General features: G+C 39.5%; 1 protein-coding gene across 1 annotated transcript in view; it reads right to left on the reverse strand.

Annotated features, from left to right (window-relative positions):
- LOC129654842 (uncharacterized protein C1orf131-like) overlaps positions 1–17,204 on the reverse strand; it is a 22,544-nt gene continuing 5,340 nt past the window's right edge. The window contains exons 3-4 of the mRNA XM_055584606.1: positions 1,094–1,490; positions 1–908 (exon numbers count right to left, since the gene is read on the reverse strand). Of these exons, the coding sequence (XP_055440581.1) occupies positions 464–908; positions 1,094–1,490 (842 nt within the window). The 3' untranslated portion in view covers positions 1–463. The remainder of the gene's footprint in view (positions 909–1,093; positions 1,491–17,204) is intronic.

Genomic DNA, 17,204 nt, shown 5'->3' on the forward strand with positions numbered 1-17,204 from the left:
TACAAAGTAGATTTTATACACCTTAGGTAGGCTGAAAATGTAAACTGCTTTTCCCACAAAACAACTGACAGATTATCACATTCTTAATTCTTTCATGATTAAACATTTTTAGAAAATTATAAACCAATTTTAAGCTAATTATTAGCATCTACAAATCTGTAAAATTATGAAATATCTACAAGTAAACGCACAAGGCACCAGTGAAAGTGAAACTTGAGTGAACCTCGCTGAAGAATTTTAAATATTCTTCTCAACAATTCGACTTCAGATTCACGTTGCAGTTGGCCCAATGTGGTTATCATAAAAAGACAGATACTTCAGCAGCTAGAAATTAATTATTTCTTTTCCTTAAGATAAAAAAGTCTGTGAAATACAAAATAAATAAGAATAATCTGGAAGTCTTGTAGGGGTCCAGTTTCGGTCCATTTGGCACTTTCCCATTCCTCTATTTTATAAAATAACATCATTTAGCCACTCTGGAAGAATTTATTTTCTTGATATCAACTTGGCTCAGAATCAATGTCCCATTTTTGAATTTTCCAACCTGTCCAATCTGTCCACTTGACAAAATACTTGGAGCAGACTTCTTCTTTTTTGATTTCCTGTCTTCCTGCCCTTTCCTCTTCTTTTTCTTGAAAATATCTGTGTCCTTGGCCGTTCTCTTTTCTTCTTCCTTTGCTGCCTTCTTTTCTTTGATGTGCTCCTGCAAAACCTTGTAATTCACATAACTATTTTTCGGAGGCCGAGCACCCAGCATAATGGCACGTTCCTGTTCCAGGACTCTCTCCTTTCCTTTTCCATAGCCTGTGATCCCAAACCGGTGCACTTCCAAGCGAGCCTTTTCTAAGTTAAATTCTTGTATAGCCACATCTTTATCAAGATGGTTTTGGTCTTTAGTTTTGGTCTCTCTGACTGGATCCACTAAAGAGCAGGGGACTTGGTACAGCTGAAGGGTGATGCTCAAGGTAGCCCTGGAATACTGCAGGCTTCCCAGGTGGCTCAGCAGAAAAAGAATCATCTTGCCAGTACCTCTTGTGTTCACATGAGTACTTCAGACAACAGACAGCAACAGGAACTCACATGGAGAATCGACTTTGTGTTCTCGTCTTGATCTGGCTTCTGTTTTCTTTTTTTACTTCGGCTGTGAAACTGTACCACTTCTACCAGCTCCCTGTCATTCCTTGGGGGAGAGCAGGCTGCTGCAGCTGCAGAGACTACAGGTCCTGCAGGGGAACCACTGGGGGTCACAGCAGGAGCGCCCTGCAGCTCTTCCTGGAGCTCCTGGAAGAAGCTAGCAGCACTCTTCCTCTGGCCTCTGACAAGAGATTCGGGTTGGGGAGCTGGCTCTGTTGCCAAGGATGCCAGGGTCCCCGTACCTCTCTTCTTCTCTCTCTTTTTTCTGACTCTTTTCTCTTCTGTTTCATCTTCTGTCTCTCCAAAGTCGTAGAGGTTCTGGAGCAAAGAGTCCAGAAGGGCCTGAGAACCGGGAGCTAAATAACTTAATTTAAATTAAGTTAAATTTAAATGACTTAATCTTAAAAGTATAAGATTTTAAATAGGGCTTAATTTCCTCTAAAGTCAGGAACAAGACAAGGGTGCCCACTTTCACCATTACTATTCAACATAGTTTTGGAAGTTTTGGCCACAGCAATCAGAGCAGAAAAAGAAATAAAAGGAATCCAAATTGGAAAAGAAGAAGTAAAGCTCTCACTGTTTGCAGATGACATGATCCTCTACATAGAAAACCCTAAAGACTCCACCAGAAAATTACTAGAACTAATCAATGACTATAGTAAAGTTTCAGGATATAAAATCAACACACAGAAATCCCTTGCATTCCTATACACTAATAATGAGAAAACAGAAAGAGAAATTAAGGAAACAATTCCATTCACCATTGCAACGGAAAGAATAAAATACTTAGGAATATATCTACCTAAAGAAACTGAAGACCTATATATAGAAAACTATAAAACACTGGTGAAAGAAATCAAAGAGGACACTAACAGATGGAGAAATATACCATGTTCATGGATTGGAAGAATCAATATAGTGAAAATGAGTATACTACCCAAAGCAATCTATAGATTCAATGCAATCCCTATCAAGCTACCAGCAGTATTCTTCACAGAGCTAGAACAAATAATTTCACAATTTGTATGGAAATACAAAAAACCTCAAATAGCCAAAGCGATCTTGAGAAAGAAGAAGGGAACTGGAGGAATCAACCTACCTGACTTCAGGCTCTACTACAAAGCCACAGTTATCAAGACAGTATGGTACTGGCACAAAGACAGAAATATAGATCAATGGAACAAAATAGAAAGCCCAGAGATAAATCCACGCACATATAGACACCTTATCTTTGACAAAGGAGGCAAGAATATACAATGGATTAAAGACAATCTCTTTAACAAGTGGTGCTGGGAACTCTGGTCAACCACTTGTAAAAGAATGAAACTAGAACACTTTCTAACACCACACACAAAAATAAACTCAAAATGGATTAAAGATCTAAACGTAAGACCAGAAACTATAAAACTCCTAGAGGAGAACATAGGCAAAACACTCTCTGACATACATCACAGCAGGATCCTCTATGACCCACCTCCCAGAATATTGGAAATAAAAGCAAAAATAAACAAATGGGACCTAATTAACCTTAAAAGCTTCTGCACATCAAAGGAAACTATTAGCAAGGTGAAAAGACAGCCTTCAGAATGGGAGAAGATAATAGCAAATGAAGCAACTGACAAACAACTAATCTCGAGAATATACAAGCAACTCCTACAGCTCAACTCCAGAAAAATAAATGACCCAATCAAAAAATGGGCCAAAGAACTAAATAGACATTTCTCCAAAGAAGACATCCAGATGGCTAACAAACACATGAAAAGATGCTCAACATCACTCATTATCAGAGAAATGCAAATCAAAACCACTATGAGGTACCATTTCACACCAGTCAGAATGGCTGCGATCCAAAAGTCTACAAGTAATAAATGCTGGAGAGGGTGTGGAGAAAAGGGAACCCTCTTACACTGTTGGTGGGAATGCAAACTAGTACAGCCACTATGGAGAACAGTGTGGAGATTCCTTAAAAAACTGGAAATAGACCTGCCTTATGATCCAGCAATCCCACTGCTGGGCATACACACTGAGGAAACCAGAAGGGAAAGAGACACGTGTACCTCAATGTTCATCGCAGCACTGTTTATAATAGCCAGGACATGGAAGCGACCTAGATGTCCATCAGCAGATGAATGGATAAGAAAGCTGTGGTACATATATACAATGGAGTATTACTCAGCCATTAAAAAGAATACATTTGAATCAGTTCTAATGAGGTGGATGAAACTGGAGCCTATTATACAGAGTGAGGTCAGCCAGAAAGAAAAACACCAATACAGTATACTAACGCATATATATGGAATTTAGAAAGATGGTAACAATAACCCTGTGTACGAGACAGCAAAAGAGACACTGATGTATAGAACAGTCTTATGGACTCTGTGGGAGAGGGAGAGGGTGGGAAGATTTGGGAGAATGGCATTGAAACATGTAAAATATCATGTATGAAACGAGTTGCCAGTCCAGGTTCAATGCTCGATTCTGGATGCTTGGGGCTGGTGCACTGGGACGACCCAGAGGGATGGAATGGGGAGGGAGGAGGGAAGAGGGTTCAGGATGGGGAACACACGTATACCTGTGGCGGATTCATTTTGATATTTGGCAAAACTAATACAATTATGTAAAGTTTAAAAATAAAATAAAATTAAAAAATAAATAAATAGGGCTTAAATTGTTTGCCTGGATTGCCCATCAGTATTCAAGATAACTTGTATGAACAAGTCTTCCATTTTTGTGGCACTAAATAATAAATATTCAATAATATAGAGGGACTTCCCTGGTGATCCAGTGGTCAGACTCTGTGCTTCCACTGCAGGGGACCCAGGCTCAACTCCTGGTTGGGAAACTAAGATCCCACAAGCTACATGGCCATAAAATATATAGAAAATGCATGGTCATAGACAAAGATGCTGCGCCTGTTACCTTGTAGGGTAATTTTTATGTGGTGCTGCCCTCTGCTGGAGAATGAAACTTATTTGCATCCTTTCAGGCTTGGTTAAGACCAGCCTGTGTGCGTGTCAGTCACTAAGCTGTGACCCCATGGACTATAGCCCACCAGGCTCCGGCTCCTCTGTCCATGGAATTCTCCATGGCAAGAATACTAGAGTGGGTAACCATTCCCTTCTCCAGGGGTCTTCCTGACCCAGGGATCAAACCCCTGTCTCTTGCGTCTCCTGTACTGGCAGGCAGATTCTTTGCCTTCTGAGCCACCTGGGACCACCTAGCCCTAAGACCAGCCTAGAACCAACCTTCTTTTGATTATTGGTTGTATGTTAGAACCCTTAGAAGTAGCGCACTAAAAAACGGAAGAGTGCAATCATTTTACAGACGGACAAATATTAATGGAATGAGGCTAGCATAATTGAGATAAGGGTTCCTGTCCCCTGAAAGTATCCCCATCATGACAACATCCATCACTCAGATGAAATGTGGAACAGTCAACCCTAGTTACAGTTCCTCACTCTGGGAATTCTCCCTAAACACTCAGTAGGACTTTTCCTCAGTGGAGATTTAAGATTAGCTGTCTGTGGTATCTTTTGTTTTCAGTTTAATGATGCTTCGTCTTGAACATCACAAGAATAGTGGCTTCTGTGTAAAAAGGCAAAGGGATTGATCTCCCTCAGTTACAGCAGACCTCAGGGCAGAGTGCTACTTGTGTCTGCCTCTGTGATACATAAAAGAAACACGGTATTTTAAATACAATCCTAATAACTAAGATCTAGCAAATTTTCTTTCTTTCAGATGAGTGAATATATTGCATTTAGTTTCGAGGCAAGACTATCCTCCTTATATTAATAACATTTTTCCACTTCTGTCCTCCCTGTTCTAGAATCTTCCTCTCCTCTGGGTTCATGTTTCTGCTCTCTTTATTGCTTGTTTTAGGGCCAGTTCCTCAGTCTTTGAATCAGATATGCCTGTGGCCTTCTTAATCCCGGTGACCTGCTAACATTGGCTTCCTTTTTTTGGCTTATACATATAGGGGATTGTCTTTCATATTTAATGACACTTTGGACCTAAGAACATTGAAACTGTTTTCTACCCTTGTAACCAAAACATCTGCAACTGCGTGTACTAGAGGAAGTGACTGAGAAACAGTCTCCCTCCTGATTCTGTGATTTCTTGCCTGGGAGTTCCAGCTCCACCTTCTGAAATGTGTGCACTCGTGTATAAATGGACAAGGGCAAATCTTGCTTCCCATTTGTTTGGAGGGTGTCGGTCGTGATGCTGAGCCAAGTGCTGGGCAAGTGGGCGCTGCACCTGGGGGTCCCATCACCTAGAGGAAGACCCAGAGGAGGGGAGGCTGTTCTCTTTGTCCCCATGGCCATCTGAGCCAAGGAAGCCCCTGAAATCAACTCCACAGTTGAAGAGATCAAAGCAGTCAACAGTGCAACTCGAAATGAAATGATTGCGTTTATCAACCCTTTTGGAAATGTAAAAATTATAGCTTCTCATGGTCCCTGAGCTGAGCTGAGCTCTTCTGCTTGATGTGACCTCCAATGACCATTTTCCTTTGAGACATACCCTCGAAAGCTCCATGGAGGACTTCTTCAGCAATGCTTTTATATGACTGAATTTTTGTGATCCTTTATATGTCTTCATGCTGTACTTTTGAAGATGCCTTCATTTTGATGTCTTGCATGATTTTATATGTTCCTTTATAAATAGAAATTAAACTATCATAATGGGTGCTACAAAATTAAATGGATGTCCACCATAACTCTAATTGGTGCTTTTATGCAGATTCTAACACAATCGTTGATTCCTTTGTTCTCTTGGTCAGTCATCAGTCAGAAACCTAGTGACTTTCTATAATACGTCCCAGGGATGCAAAGATAAGCAAGACCTTCCTACCCTCCGGGAGTTTTAGATGAGGGAGAGTCATTGTACATGACGAGAGACATTCCTGGAGAGGGTGCCACACATACCCAGGAACGGGCAGAACTAAGTGAGAATCGCCGAGGTAGGAGGAAACTCGGGTGAATAAGTAGTCTGATGAAGTGTTTTGGATGTTGTAATACCTGCACGTGAAGAGTGTTTTCACAGTCACTTTCTGCCTCTCCTAACTTTCTCTCTCTGGCCCAGGCTGGTCTACTGAGCTGCCATACGCCCCAACTACCAGCTTGACATCTCCATGCAGCTGCTTCCCAGGTACCTCAAATCAAACCCGTCCTGAAGAGAACCCATGGCTCCCCCGTCCACACTTCCTCTTCACCAGAGTTCCCTATCTGACCATCTACCTTGCTGGTACATCACTCTCAAGACCCCCTCCCAAATGTCTCCTAAATCTCTTCCCTCTACTCCATCCTCACAACCGTCCCAAGCCAGACAGCACCCTTTCTCATCCTGCAACAGCCTCCCAAGTGGTCTCCAACCACTGGACGAATCCTGCCACCCCCACATTAACTCCTTTGATGGGCTCCCACTGAAGATAAAATCCCAAATTTGCAGCATGGCCTCTAAGGCCCCGTGACTTGCGTGTGTGGCTTGTCATCGTGTCCACTCTCCCACAGCGCCTGAAGCTTTAGCCGCACTAGACTGAGGTCCTCAGCTCCCCACACTGCAGCTACACTCAGACCTGGTCCCGCCGCCCTTCCCTAGCCCAGCCTCTTCAGGCCCCATGTCTTGCCTCTAACACCGCTATTACCAGGAAAGTGCCCCTGCCTCTCAGACTTGGTTGTCTTCCTGTTATATTTACCCCACAGCCTCATCGCCGTAATAACCTGATTACTGGTGTCAAGCCCGCTGGGCTGCAAACCACAGATGGGGCCTTGTTTATGGTTCACTATTATCATTAGCACTAACTGGCCTGGAGTGATTCGAAATATGCTGAAGAAATGAAATGGAACTAAGAAAGTAATACTTTAAATAAAGTGAAAGCTTAAAAAAATATTTCAAACAGTATCATGGTTCTTGAGGAGGAAAAATGTTACAAATAGAAAATACCCCAAATGAGGGGTTTTACATACCAAACCGTGAATGCCTCTGGGACACAGGACACTTTTATTTTAATGAGATTCATCCCCTTCCATTCATTTTCTGCTTCAAAGATCAAAGCAAAAATCTCCTGGAATTAGATGGCAATCAATCTTTCACAGAGTTGTGAACCTACTACAAAGCCCCTGAATTGTGGGCTTTAAAGTGCTTTTTCACATGGTGAAGTTTATGTTATGTGAATTGTATCCCAATAGGAAAAAAAACAAACTTAAAAAATAAAGCTGAACCCACAGGGGAGAGTGAAGCAAAAACAGCAGCTCCGAGCAGCTGAGGGAAGCCGGGAGAAGGCGGAGGGGAAAGTGAGGAGGAGGCTGGACTTGAAGCCAGTGAAGATTGCTCTGTGAGTCCAACCAAGCAGGGTGCCTTCCGGCTCCCTGACAGCCAGGATGCTGAAAGCGCTCTGGACCCTGCTGTCCTCTGCAGAGCTGAAGATCCTGCTTCTCAGAGGGGCTGTGGAGCGAAGGACCCTGCTCCAAATACCACCAATTATCCCACCTCTTTACCTTCAGGCCCCTCAGCCTCTTTCCCAGGAAGATACAGACCAAAACACCAAGACAGCCAAGTGATCAGGGCAGTAGCAGTTGGATTTGTCCAGGGTACAGAAAATCATCATGTTTGCTGTAGACTCAATAAAGTAGCAACATGGGAGAACTGACTGGAAAAGGGAAACAAAGAGAAATAAATGGCAAGAATTGGTTCTTTCTCTATGTGTATGTCTCTGAAAAAAGCCAGATCAAAAAAGGGTTATTCTTCTGGAGTGACAGATTTGGAAGAGCTGCTTATACCTCTTATAGATGATTTCTGTTTCTAGTTTTAAATAGAAACTAATAGGGGAAATCACAGTAAGTCAGTCAGCAAACATTTACGGAGCATTTACTATGGGCAAGCCCTCAACTGAGTTCTGAGAATACAATGATAGACCCCAACCCTCAAGGGACCAACAAATCCAGGGATGAAGACAGACAAGAAAACAGGCATCTGTTGTGTTAGGAAGCCAAAGTTTATCTTTGATAGCTAGAATTTCGAATTCAGTCCATATTTTTGTGGGGGAACAAATGGTAAGTTCCATCAGGGCAATTTAATAAAGGAACTAATCACAAGAGTGAAAGGAACCCAAGGAGGAACTAACAGATGTAGGCATCTTTAGGTTTAAAGGAGCAAGTCGAGGGAGAGGTCACTGGGAACACAGATGGTAGCTCATGTTTTTAGCACTGATTATTTTATTATGACACAGTTTATCACTCAGCTTACTGAAGGAGATCTTGGTTGCTTCCAAGTTTTGGCAGTTATAGTTTCGTTATATTGCTATGTAAACATCTATGTGCAGTTTTTTGTGTAGACATAAAGTTTTGTGCTTATTTGAGCAAATACCAGGGAGTGCAATTGCTGGAACACATGGTAAAAGTATTTTGGTGTTTGTTAAGGTCTTTGATCTATTTTTAAGTTGGGTGTCTGTTGTTGCTTTTGTTTAGCTTTAAGAGTTCTTGATATATTCTGTATAAATCCTTTAATAGAGGTGTTCTTTGCCAGCATGCTGTCCCAATCTGGGGCTTCTCCTCTCATTCTCTTGATACTGTCTTTTGCTAGCAGAAGTCTTTAATTTTACCGAAGTTCAGATTATCAGTTAATTATTTCATGAACCCTGTCTTTAGTGTTGTATCAAAAAAGTCATCACTGTACCCAAGGTCATCTAGGTTTTCTCCTGTATTACCTTCTAGGAGTTTTATAGTTTTCCATTTAACTGTTAGGTGTAAGATCCATTTGGAGCTAATTTTTGTGAAGGAGGTAAGGTCTGTATCTAGATTCATTTTTTTGAATGTAGATGTCTGATTGTTCCGGAACCACATGCTGAAAAGGATATCTTTACTCCATTTTATTCCCTTTGCTCCTTTGTCAAAGACCAGTTGCTTCTTTTTATGTGGCTTTGCTTCTGGGCTCTCGGTTCTGTTGATCTGTCTGTTTATTCTTTCAAGAATACTATGGGATTCTTGATTACTGTACCTCTACAGCAAGTCTTGAAGCTAGGGAGTGTCAGTGTTTCTGTTTTGTTCTTTCAATAGTGTGTGGGCTATTCTAGGTCTTTTACCTCTCCATATAAACTTTATAATTAGTTTGTTGATATCCATCAAATACTTGGATTATATTTGATTTCGATTACATTGAGTCTATCAATCAATTAGGGAAGAACTGACATCTTGATAATATTAAATGTGCCACTTCTAGGAATCAATCCCAAAGAGATAGTGTGGCTATATACAAAGACACGTACCCAAAGTTATCACTGAAGAATTACTTATGACAGATGAGAAACAACCCAGGTATCCACAGGTTAAGTAAACTATGCAATGTTGACACAATGGAGTAATGTGCAGCTATAGAAATGAAATGAGGGGTGTCTCTGTGTACTACTGTGGAGTGATCTTCAAGCTATATGTGAAGTAAAAAGAGGAACGTACAGAACTATTCATGGTGCGCTACTTTTTGTCCAAGATGAGAATATGAATAGGTAGAGGTAACCATCCACAAATGTTACCTGCAGAAAGAGGGAGGAACTAGGATGGAGAGCACAGGGGGAGAAGTTAGAATTCCTTGAATGTATCTTGTTTGTAAATTTGGCTTTGAATTCATGTAAATACGTCACAAAATTATAAACCAGAATTAAACCAAAGTTAAATAAATATAAAGCAAGCCCCAAGAATTGAAAGCACAATGAAACAAATGAGTGTAAATAGTATATTAAGGTGGTGGCTTACTCACAGAGATACAGTATTTCAATTACTTAAAAAAAATTGTGTTTAACACATAAAATTTAGCATTGTAACCATTCTAAGTGTACAGTTCAGTGGTGTTAAGTACATTCACACTGTTGCACAACCAATCTCTAAAACTTTGTCATCTTTCAAAATTGAAACTCTCTACCCATTAAACAACTTCCCATTTCCTCTTCCCCCAGCCAATGGCAACTACTATTTTACTACCTATGAATTTGACTACTTTAGATGCCTCATATAAACAGAATCACACAGTATTTGTCTTCTTGTGACTGGGTTATTTCACTTTGCATAATGTCCTCAAGGCTCATCTATGTTGTAGCATGTGACCAAGCTTCCCTCCTTTTTTAAGGCTGAGTAATACTGTATCATATGAATATGTGACATTTGGTTTACCATTCAACTGTCAGTGGGCATTTGGGTTGCTTCCACCTCTGGGCTATTGCGAATCATGCTGCTATGAACATGGGTATGCAAATATCTCTTTAAGAGCCTGTTCTTAGTTCTTCTGGATATATACGCAGAAGTGGGATTGCTGGATCATATGGTAATTCTATTTTTAATTTTTTGAGGAACTTCCATCCTGGTTTCCATAGGGGTTGCACAACTTGGTACTCCCAACAGTGCAAAAGAATTCTGATTTTCCATATCCTTGCCAACACATTATTATTATCATTTTATTATAGCCATCCTAATGAGTGTGAGGTGGTATCTCACTGTGGTTTTGATGTGCATTTATCTAACTACTAATGATGTTGAGCACCTTTTCTTATGTTTGTTGGTCATTTGTATATTATCTTTGGAGAAATGTCTTTTAAAGTCCTATGCACATTTTTGAACTGGATTATTTGTCTTTTTGCTGTTGAGTTGTAGGAGTTCTTTATATATTCTGGATATTAACCCCTTGTCAGATGTAATTTACAAACACCTTCTGCCATTCCACGGGTTGCCTTTACATTCTGTAGGTTGAATCCTTTATACACAGAATCTTTAGGTTTGATGTCCTATTTGTGTATTTTTAAATTTATTATCTGTGCTTTTGGTGTTATATTTAAGAAATCATTGCTAAAATCCAATGTTATGAAGTTTTATTCAAGGAATTTTATGGTTTCAGCTTTTGTGTTTAGTTCTTTAATCCATTTTGAGTTAATTTTTATAGAGAGTGTAAGATAAGCATCCAAATTCATTCTTTGGCATGTGGATATGCAATTTTCCCAGTATCATTCATTGAAGGGACTGTTGTTCCCCCATTGAGTGGTCTTGGCACCCTTGCTAAAGATCATTTGACCGCACACATGAGGGTTCACTTCAAGGTTCTCTATTCTGTTACGTTGGTCTAGGTGTCTGTCTTTATGCCAGTACTACACTATTTTGCCTACTAACTTACTTTCTGAAATCAGGAAGTGTGAGACCTTCAACTTTGTGTTCTTCAAGACTGTTTTGGTTTTTCAGGGTCCCTTGAGATTCCATATAAATTTTTGGATTTTTTTTTGTTCTGCAAAAACATTGTTGGGATTTTGATAGTGCTTGCAGTGAACTTATAGATCACTTTGGGTAGTATTATCAAATTACTTTAAAACACAGAAATGTAATTATTAATATATGTGTGTGTGTGTGTATATATACATATATATCTCCGTATCTTATGAGATATAGCCTAAGGATAGAAAAATATTGCAAATAAACGTTGGTTTGGTTTTGTAATCATATGGTTATGATAATATTTATCCTTTTACCCTGAAACTATTATATAAGATAAAGCAAATAAGTAATTATATAATTTTTTTAGAAACTTTTTTATAAGAAAAGTGAGGTATAAATATAAAAAAAGCTCAGTGAAAACACTGTAATACTAAACTGAAAGAAATCAGTATAAACTCAGATATTTAAAAAATAAAACTTTTCTTCTAGCTCTATTCATTAGGAAGTCTAGAAACCAACCCAGATGCCATGAGTACCCCTCATCAAAACTGTAGTCTCTATATGCCATTTCCCACTACAAATTTCCTTGGAGAAACTACTACATCTAAGTTTGGCAGGAAATGAAAATGGTAGCTTGCGACATCTTGTCATACCAGAAAGCAAGGAAGTTAAGATCACTATGATGAGTCAAAAGAAGTCAGAAGCCAACTCAAAGGGTTGGTTAAAGATGGGATAACTTAAGTATCAGGAAAAATAGAAACATACCAAATATATTAATATTCATGAATTCATAATGATATTTTAGAAAACTAACTCATTGGTTACCTTTTGTGGAGGCTAGGAAACCAACTTATTATTAAGAAAACTAAGTAAAGGGAAGGAATCAAGCAAACGACCTGCCTTTCTGGCATAAACTTCAGCTTGGGGTTACCAAATAGGAAACAATATTTCCTTATAAAAGAAATCCAGCTCATAAATGCAGGATAATGTTATCACTGATATATCACTTTTCAGTTTTTCATGAAATAATGGATCCAGGCAGTGGTGGGGAGAAAAATAACTGATGGGAACTTTGTACTAGATGGATGGATCAGGCTGAGAACATCTCAAACCCCTGACCAGTCTTGATTTCATACAGAGAAAAACCACCCGTGTTGCACAGGTGAAGTATCACTAGCCAGTGAGGTTTCCCTGCTGCTGCTGCTGCTGCGTCGCTTCAGCCATGTCCAACTCTGTGTGACCCCATAGATGCCAGCCTACAAGGCTCCGCCGTCCCTGGGATTCTCCAGGCAAGAACACTGGAGTGGGTTGCCATTTCCTTCTCCAATGCATGAAAGTGAAGTCGCTCAGTCATGTCTGACTCAGTGGCCCCATGGACTGCAGCCTACCAGGCTCCTCTGTCCATGGGGTTTTCCAGGCAAGACTACTGGAGTGGGGTGCCATTGCCTTCACAGGAGGTTTCCCTGAGGTGTGGTTATTGCTAATAGGAAAGCAACCAGAGGACTTCCCCAATGGGTCAACAGCTGAGACTCCGTGTTCCCAGTGCAGGGGCCCGGGTTCAATCCCTGGTCAGGGAACTAGATCCTGAAATCCACAACTAAGAGTTAGCATGCCATAGCTAAAGATCCTGCCTGCAGCAACTAAGATCAGAGATCCTGCATGCCACAGCTAAGACCTGGTGCAGTCAAATAAATAAATATTTAAAAAGAAAAGAAGAACAACCAGACTTGAAGCTTCTTCTGCTGACTTGTAATTGGAAATACATTCCACTATGAAGTCATCTGGGCAAGAAACTGAACCTGATCTTATTAACATTAAAGTCTAACAAGGAGTTTTGAAGTTTTTTCAGATTAATGGAGTCTGAGATTCACTTCAAAGTGATCTGGGGGTGGGGAGAGAGTGGGTTAGGAGCAGATGAAACAAGATAGGACTTGCTGATAAGATATGTCCATGCTGGACCTAGACTGTGAGTGGATGTGAATTCATCCCACTCTCTCTTATGTGTATGTTTTGAAATTTTCAAAATAATTTTTTTTTTATTTTGTAAGTATTTGGACTCAATAACATTTTTCTATTTGGAAAAACCACCTGGATTTCTTACTTGCTCCAACCTGTCACAAAAATTCTTCCCTTGATCTTTTGCTTGTCACTTTATTTTATAATGAGCTATGTAAATACAAGCTGGAAGGAGATTAGCTGTGTGCAGGAGGGGTTGGTTAAATATTGAGAGAGAGAGACTGAGGGAGGCCTTTTAACGATTTTATGTATTGCAGCAACTATGAAGGAACAAAGATCACAATGAAGATTAACAGTTACTAATATCACTCTTTTTCACTTTTAAAAAATTCATATATGTGATTACTGAATGTCTAACTCCCACTAGATTTAAGGAAAGATTGGGCTTTCCTTGTGGCTCAGATGGTAAAGAATCTGCCTGCAGCGTGGGAGACCTGGGTTTGATCCCTGGGTTGGGAAGATCCTCTGGAGAAGGAAAAGGCTACCCATTCCAGTATTCTGGCCTGAAGATTGCCATGGACTGTATAGTCCATGGAGTTGCAAAGAGTTGGACACAACTGAGTGACTTTCACTTCATTTCATCTTCCCAGGTTGCACAGTGGTAAAGAATCCATCTGCCAATGTAGGAGACACCCTGGAGAAGGAAATGCAACCCGCTCCAGTATTCTTGCTTGGAAAGTTCCATGGACAGAGAAGCCTGGCAGGCTACAGCCCATGGGGTCACAAAGACTGAGCAACTGAGGACACATGCACACACATACATACACACAAACATATATATATATATATATAATTTTTTTTTTGGCCACACTGTGCAACATGTAGGATCTTATTTCCCCAACCTGGGATTGAACCTTGCCCCTGGCATTGGAAATGCAGAGTCTTAGCCACTGGGCCATTGGACCACCAGGGAAGTCCTTGGGAAAGCTATATTTTTTACCCACTGTATCTCCAGTGTGTAGCATTTTGTTCAATTTATATACATGTGTGTGTGTATACTTAAAGTTTTAAAGGGTTCTATTTTGTTTTGACTTTTAAATAATTTCAGATATATTCTTATATCAAATAACAGTACAACATGTTCTAGTTAACATACCATAGCCTGCCAAGGCATTCAAGAAAAGTATTTTGAATATGGGACAGCATCTCATTCTTGGAGCCACTGGGATAAATTAATCCACAGTCCTCTGAAGAGCTCTCCTGTCTCCAAGATTCTTTTATTTTATGACAAAGCCATAGTTCTAGAAGCTTGTTTCTCAGACCTGAAAAGACTAGATTTGGGACATGATCCTGTAGAACATAAGAGGTAAGCCTAATCAATCAACACAGGGGGTCTAGGGGGTAAGAAAAGACTTTGAGTTCTATGTGTGGTACCAGTATTGGGGTGTGGGAGACATTAGTTCAAAGCTAGAGGATTCAAAGAGGACATGAGTCCATGTAGAATGGGGGTGGGGAGAGTCAGAAGTAGATGACACCAACCATAAAAATTTCCTTGGAAAGGAGACACACGTATAAGAAATATGAGTGCTATGATAGTGTGAAGAATGCATTCCTAAAGACTGCATAATTTAAAGCCTGCAAAATTCAAGACTAATTTTCTCACAAGAATAAATGGAAACCAGTGTATGTGTTCTCAGAGTTCATAAATCTATATGTATTGTGGCAACTTTTTAATACTGCTTTTATTTATCATCATTATTGCTAAAGGTTCTAGAGTTCTGGCTCCTAAATTCATGGTGGAAAAAAAAAGTAATTATTTAGATTTCTTTATAATGTTTTATCACACGTAACTTGTATTCCGTAATTATTGATATGGGAGCATATTTTCCCAGCAGTGGCACCACCATTTAATGAATGGAGGGCCAACATTTCAAAAATTACTATAATAACAAAGATAACACAGCAGCACAATAATAAGCAAAATCACTACCAGAAATGTTTCCTGGCTTGAAACAACATAGTTCACATCATTGACAAAATATGGCAGGTGTTTGTTTAGTCAATTAATCCTGTGAACAGTATATACAGTTTAAATTCATAAGTCTAAAATCATGTGATTTTTTTTTTTAAATTGGGGCAACATATATTACTTCATATTTTAATTCTTTAATTATAGTTGATTTACAATGTTAACATTAGTTTCAGGTTTATATCAAAGTGATTCAGTGCCATATATTGTTGCTCAGTCACTAATCGTGTCTAACTCCACGATACCGTGGACTGTAGCATGCAAGGCTTCCTTGTCCTCCACTATCTCCCAGAGTTTGCTCAAATTCATGTCCACTGAGTCAGTGATGCTGTCTAACGATCTCATCCTCTGCTGCCTGCTTCTCCTTTTGCCTTTGATCTTTCCCAGCATAAGGGTCTTTTCTAATGAGTCAGCTCTTCGCATCAGGTGGCTAAAGTATTGGAGCTTCAGCTTCAGCATCAGTCCTTCCGATGAATATTCAGGGTTGATTTTCTTTTTAGGATTGAATGGTTTTATCTCCTTCCAGTCCAAGGGGCTCTCAAGAGTCTTCTTCAGCACCACAATATAAAGGCATCTCTTTGGCACTCAGCCATTCAGTGCCGTATGTGATATATACATATAGATATATACACACATACATATAGGATATATATATAGGATTGGGTTGGCCAAAAAGTTCATATGGGTTTTTCTGTAACATCTCATGGAAAAACCTGAAAAACTTTCTGGTCAACCCAATATATATTCTTTTTCAAATACTTTTCCATTATCAGGATATTGAATATAGTTCCCCATGCTATACAGTAGGTCCTTGGTCCTTGTTTATTTTATATATAGTATTGTGTGTGTATTTAGTATTTTTATATCACACTATTCTTAAATTTGTACTTTATGAATGTGGCTTCTTGAGTAAGGGAAGAGGACAATAAAGATAGATGAAAAAAAAAATTGATCCAACCAGAAATGATCCCTCATCTTTGGAAGTCCAAGGCAATTGTCTACAATTTGTAACATTTGGTCTTGTGAACATTTTAGAGAGTTATAAGCAGTATTTTAAAATGAAAAATGAGAGTGCTTCATTCAAGAGTACGGTTTTGTGAAATTTTTGTTTCCACGCTTTTAAATGGGTATGTAACAAGTCACAAAGTAAATGTATTTCTTATTGTGGCTTACTTGATAAAAGGCACCACTGTAGTATCTTCTGCTTAAAAAACAAAAATAGAAACAAAACAAGAAAATAAAAATATTCCCTTTACTTCACTGCTTCCTTAGCCTTAGCACTTTTTGTTCCTCTTCACAGCAAAACTTCTTAAGATATTTATAGTCATTGTTTCCACCACCTCACATGCCTCAATCCACTTCAGGGTCAGTCACCAGTGACTCTATTTGCTAAATTCATCGGTCACTTCTGTGTTCCTTGACCTCTTAACAGCACAACTGGTTGTTCAACTCTCTTAAAACACTTCGTTCCTTTGGCTGCTATGACACATGTGCAGTAGGTCTCCATGGCCACCCCTTCTCAAGTCTCTTTTATTGTTTTTTCTTCTTTTTTTTCTCCCAAGGGCTCTGTCCAGGTCAACTTCTCCATCTATCTACTCTCCCATGTGACCTCATCAAAGTCCATGACTTCATAACATATCATTTCTCCCCCATTTACTCTGCTTAGCCGTGCTGGTGGTCTCTTTGCCTGAAAACCTTCAACGTGTTCTCAAGAGCCCAAAAGACTGCATTATCTATTCCTTCAGTCAACAGTGCTCTTCCCCAAGATCTTCATGCAATTGCCTCCCATCTTTTTTACTTTTTTATTTTTTAAAATTTTTATTGGAGTATAGTTACTTTACTCTTTTTTTTTTTAAATTGAAATATAGTTGATTTACAATGTTGTGTTTCAGGTATACAGC

Source organism: Bubalus kerabau, chromosome 1 (genome assembly GCF_029407905.1).
Source record: "Bubalus kerabau isolate K-KA32 ecotype Philippines breed swamp buffalo chromosome 1, PCC_UOA_SB_1v2, whole genome shotgun sequence".
Taxonomy (NCBI): domain Eukaryota; kingdom Metazoa; phylum Chordata; class Mammalia; order Artiodactyla; family Bovidae; genus Bubalus; species Bubalus kerabau.